The sequence below is a fragment of the Leptonychotes weddellii genome, chromosome 9, assembly GCF_054177405.1.
Source record: "Leptonychotes weddellii isolate Sample4059 chromosome 9, ASM5417740v2, whole genome shotgun sequence".
In the NCBI taxonomy this organism is placed as follows: domain Eukaryota; kingdom Metazoa; phylum Chordata; class Mammalia; order Carnivora; family Phocidae; genus Leptonychotes; species Leptonychotes weddellii.
Genome location: NC_138377.1, coordinates 995,899 through 1,001,593, shown reverse-complemented (window position 1 = coordinate 1,001,593; position 5,695 = coordinate 995,899). Strand labels below are relative to the sequence as shown.

General features: G+C 44.8%; 1 protein-coding gene across 1 annotated transcript in view; it reads left to right on the top strand.

Moving 5' to 3' along the window:
• Positions 1–5,695, top strand: part of ASPG (asparaginase) — a 24,229-nt gene continuing 18,534 nt past the window's right edge. Inside the window, exon 1 of the mRNA XM_081829729.1 lies at positions 1–63. Coding sequence (XP_081685855.1) covers positions 1–63 — 63 coding nt within the window. The remainder of the gene's footprint in view (positions 64–5,695) is intronic.

Genomic DNA, 5,695 nt, shown 5'->3' with positions numbered 1-5,695 from the left:
ATGATCACACAGGAGGCCATCATGTGCTTTTTCAGCAACACCTCTGGCCTCTACCTACCAGATGTAAGTAATAACCCCTCCGGTTGTGACAGCAGAAATGTCTCCGGACATCGCCACACTGGTTGAGAACCACCACTACGGAACACATTTCCCCTTTCTAGGATTTCATGTGAGGGGCTCATACAGGCTTTCTTCCATGTGTCCGGATGTCTTCACTCAGCATATTTTCGAGATTCATCCATATTACTGTGTTTAGTAGTTCAGTCCTTGTTGTATGTTGTATTGATCCATTTACCTCTTGATGGTTATCTGGGTTGTTTTCAGGTTTGGGTTAATTATGAATAAAGTGGCGATGAATGTTTGTGTATTAATCTCTGTGAGGACACATACTTAATTCCTCTAGGGTAAATACTTAGGGTCACATGGTAAATATACAATTAATCTTTAAAAGAAGTTTCTCAAGAGTTTTCCGGACTGGCTGCACCATTCTGTATGTCTGCCTGCGGTGTATGGGCGTTTCCATTGCCCCACGCTCCCCCGGTGCTTGGGCCTGCAGCCTTTGAGTTTTAGTCTTTGAATGGGTGGGTAGTAATGTCCCATCGTGATTTTAATTGTGTTCCTCTGAGGAATACTGATGTTGAGCATCTTTTTTTTTTTTTTTTAAAGATTATTTGAGACAGAGTGAGCAGGAGCAGGGTGTGGGGCAGAGGGAGAGGGAGACAATCTGAAGCAGGCTCTGAGAGTGCATGAACCCAACGCGCGGGGCTCAATCCCGCGACCCTGAGATCATGATCTGAGCTGAAACCAAGAGTCAGACGCGTAACTGAGCCACCCAGGTGCCCTGGTGTTGAGCATCTTTTTGTGTGACTATTATTTGCATTTCTTGTGAAGTATCTTTTCCAGATATTTTCCCCATTTTTAATTTGTCTAATTGCCTCTGACCTTGCACTGTTTGTGTTCCTTCCTGCTGCATCAGGAAACGTTTGCCTGTTGAGGCAGCTTATGTTGAAGTTGACAGGCTCTGACACTGGGGTCTGCCGGCAGGACCTGTGTCCTGGCTCAGTGGGGAACCATGGTTCTGCGGACTTCCTTTGGTCTCCCAGGCGTGTTCCTATTGCTGCTCTGGCACCGGGGTGCAAGTGGAGTTGACTGAGTTTGTTAGCTACTCTGGGTACAAATTCTTTTTCAGCGATGCATATTTTGTAAGTGTTTTCTCCCATTCTCGCTTGCCTTTACATTTTCTAATGGTGTATTTTGAACCATAAAACTGTTTCATTTTAATATTTAATTTAGTCATTTTTCTTTTATGGTGAAGTCCATAGTGCAATAATATTATGTTTAAGAAAATCATGTCAGACCTTACTTTAAAAATACTTCATTGCTAAAAAATGGTAACCATCATCTGAGCTTTTAGCAAGTCATAAGCACTGATCAGTAGGTCACCATGACAAGTACAGTATAATGGAAAAGTTTGAAATATTGTTAGAATTACCGACGTGCGACACAGACACAAAGTGAGCAGATGCTGTTGGAGAAATGGTGCCCAGTGATGTGCTGGAGCCCGGGGTGCCGCGAACCTTCAATTTGTGGAACACACAGTATCTGCAAAGCACAGTAAAATGAGGTGTGCCTGTATTGTGGGGTTTTCCAGCTGTTTTTCTGTTACTGATTTCTGTGGATTCCACTGTGGTCCAAGAGCAGTTTTGTGTGATTTCTATTAAATGTATTAAGGTGTGTTTTGTGTCTCAGAATGTAGTCTGTCCTGGTGAATGTTCCATGTGATCTTGAAAAGAACGTGTGTTGTGCTGTTGTTGGGTGAAGTGGTCTGGAAATGTCCGTTAGATCCAGTTGACTGGTGGTGCTGTATCCTTGCTCACGTCCGCGCACTGGATTCGTCAGTTACTCGTAGAAGTATGTTGAAGTCCCCAACTGTGACTGTGGATTCGTCTATTTCTGCTCGCAGTTTCATCAGTTTTTGCCTCGTGTATTCTGACGCTCTGCTGTTAGGCGCACGCACATCGAGCACCATGATGCTTTCTTGGCCTGTTGCCCTTCCTTATCCCTGCTAAGTCTCCTCTTTCTGAAGTCTGCTTGTCTGAAATTAATTTGGCTTTTCCAGTTTCTTTTTTTTTTTTAAGATTTTATTTACTCATTTGAGACACAGAGATAGAGCACGAACAGGGGGAGGGGTAGAGGCAGAAGGAGAAGCAGGCTCCCCGCTGAGCCAGGAACAGGACGTGGGGCTCGATCCCAGGACCCTGGGATCATGACCTGAGCCGAATGCAGGTGCTTAACCATCTGAGCCACCCAGGCGCCCCTTCCAGTTTCTTTTGATTTGTGTTACCATGATGGATCTTTCTCCACCCCTTTACTTTTCTTTAAGTCGAGGGGGAAATCACACAACTTAAAATTAACCATTTTAAAGGGTATGATTCAGTGGCATTTAGTGTATTCACAATGTCGTGGAACGCTGTCTCTCTAGTTTCAGAATGTTTTTGTCAGCCAGGAAGAAACCGCATACCCATTAAGCAGTCATTCCCTTTGCCCCTTCTCCGCACTTCTTTCTCCCCTCCCCTGGTAACCGCTCATCTGCCTCTGGCTCTGTGGGTGTCCCTCTTCTGCATGTATTATGTAAAAGGAATTCTACAACATGGGATCTTTGGTTTCTTTCACTCAGTGTAATGTTTTCAAGGTTTACCCAAGTGGCGGTGTGTGTCAGTCTTTGTTCCTTTTCGAGTCTAAGTAATGTTCTGTTGTACATCTATACCACAGTTGGTCTACTTATTCTTCTCTTGGTGGACATTTGGGTTGTTGCCATCTTTGGCTATAATGAATAATGCTTCTGTAAACATTTGTGTACAAGTTTTAGTGTGGACACACATTTTCATTTCTCTTGGGCACATACCATCAACCTTAAATAAAACAGGCAAGGATTATACCAGCAAAATGAGTTTCTTTGGGAATAGTAAAGGAATTGCAGTTTGGGACAAGCAAGCTATGGTGAACCATAGGCAAGTCTGGAGAGCAAAGGGGCATTCTTGTGTAGAGAAAAAAGGGGAGTTGGGAGGGGCTGCTCAGAGCCGAAGTGCCCTGGAGGGGCGTGAGAGCTGCAGGTGCGCGGCTTCTCTTTGGCTCAGGCTGGGCCGCGAGGACATCTTCCTTCTTCCTGCTGCTGCAGGACGCCATGGGCGTGAGGGGCGGCTTCCCCTTCAAGCCTTCCCACCTCCATTTCAAGTGAGGTCTTCTTGGCTCCTTTTCACAATACCTAGGACCAGAATCGCTAAGTCATGTAGTTGATTCTGTGTTGAACTTTTTGAGGAGCCACCAAACTATTTTCCACAGTGGCTGCACCATTTTACATTCCTGCCCGCTGTGTGTGAGGGGTCCTTTTGCTCCCACATTCTCGCCCAAACTTGGTGGTTTCCTTGTTTTGTTTTGTTTTGTTTTAAATTTAAGCCATCCTGGTGGGCATGAAATAGTGTCTGATTGTGGTTTTCATTTGTAGTCCCATACTGACCAGTGATGTTGAGCATCTTCTCATGTGCTTGTTGGTCACTCGTTTATCTTATTTGGAGAAATGCCTGTTCAAGTCTTTTGTGGGTTTTTTAATTGGGTTGCCTTTTTGTTTTGAATTATAGGAGTTTTTAATATATTCTGGATAGTAAATCCTTATCAGGTACGTGATTTGTAAATATTTTCTCCCATTCTGGAGGTTATGTCCCTGAACTCTTTTTTTAAGATTTTATTTATTTATTTGACAGAGACACAACGAGAGAGGGAACACAAGCAGGGGGAGCGGGAGAGGGAGAAGCAGGCTTCCTGTGGAGCAGGGAGCCCGATGCGGGGCTCGATCCCAGGACGCTGGGATCATGACCTGAGCCGAAGGCAGACGCTTAACGACTGAGCCACCCAGGTGCCCCAAGGTTGTGTCCCTGAACTCTTGTTAGTGTCCTTGGATGCACAGAAGGGTTTAATTCTGATGAGGTCCAGTTTAGCTGTTCTTCTGTTGTTCATGCTTTTGGTGTTGAAGACTCTGTTTTCAAATCTGAGATCATGAAGATTTACTCCTCTGTCGTCTTCTAATAGTTTTATTGGTTCTGCTTTCATATTAAGTCATTGATCCATTTTGAGCTAATGTTTGTATGTGGAGTTAGGCAGGGGTCCAGCCTTTAGCTTGCTGAGGAAAAAACAGAAGACACAAGTAACAAATCAGAAATGAAACCAAATAACAAATCAGAAATGAAACCAGAAATTCCTACAGAATTGAGGATCTCTTTTCCTTACTGCCAACCTCACAGAAATGAAAAGTATTATGAGATAATACTGTGAACAGTTACACACCAGCAGATTAGATAACAGCTTTTCAGAAACACGCAAGTCGCTAAAACTGAGTCAGGAAGAAAGAGGGAAGCTCAGCCAACCTCTAACAGGAAAGAGATCGAATAATTGAAACCTCCCAGCAAACGAGAGTCCAGGCACAGATGGCTCCGCTACCAAATGTTCTCGGAAACACGAGCGAAGCAGTGACACTGACCCTACTCGGACTCTTCCAAAAATGAAGAGGAGAGAGCACTTGCTGACACGTTCCAAGAGGCCAGCATTACCCGGACACCAGAGCCAAAGACACCACAAGAAAAGTACAGACCAAAAGCTCTTAGGAATATCAGCGTAGAAATCCTCGACAAAGTAGTAGCAAACTGAAATAGCACCCTCACAGGCTCATACACCGTGAGTATGTAGTGTCCTGCCCTTGATTCTGTGTGCTGTCACTCCAAGGGAGTACAGTCCTGCCTTTGGTCACTGTGTACCCGCCATTATGGACCGTCTTCAGCAAGGAGGCAGAGGCCTGGGGACTGGGACTTTGGTGCTGAGAGACGTTGGTTTGGGGATTCACTGGATGTGCATCCTGATGTGGCCTAAGGTTGCTTTTGATTGTTTTTGATGTTGATGTTATAAACTTAGTAGTGAGGTTGTGGAAGAGTGCGACAGAATTGAGGATCTCTTTTCCTGTGAACCCCACATTTGTTTATGCCACCAGAATTAATAGCTCATTTATGCTGCAGTCATTTTTAGATTGCTTTTTATGGGTTATAGTTAAATGACCCAGCTCCTGAGTAAGTGCTAAGCTTCCTAAGAGAGGAGTTTTCATACTGTATTATAGGTCTCTTGAGAGATCTATGTTTTATTCACTTCTGGATCTGAAATACTTGACACCTAAATGGTATTCAAATACAGTTTGCATAGAACCCACACCAGCTTGGGGAGGGGATTGTCTGCACGGGAGGGCCTGCCCTCAACGGTCAGGAGAGGAGAGGCGTCCAGGGCACACAAAACAGGGAGGTGATCTTCCGTATCCCAGGCCCTCTGACCTGGATGACCTGTGGCTCTGACCCGTGTGCCTTGGTGTACTTTCCTCAAGGCAGTTGGCAGAGCCTCCTTCTCCTCGGTCACAGGGCTCATTGCTGTGGAGATGTCAGAGCGAGATACTGAGATGTAAGTGTGGCTTGTTAAATGTAGGATGGATTACGGAGTCATGGCAGTTCACAGTGAAGTGCAGAAATAAATCATTATCAATGTAAATAATGTTAGAAAAGGACAGCTTTCTAAACAGTTGAGTACCTACTGGTCCTAGGTGTAGGGTGCTAGAGCTAAAACAGAAATAGGAGGCTTGGGCGCCTGGGTGGCTCAGTTGGTT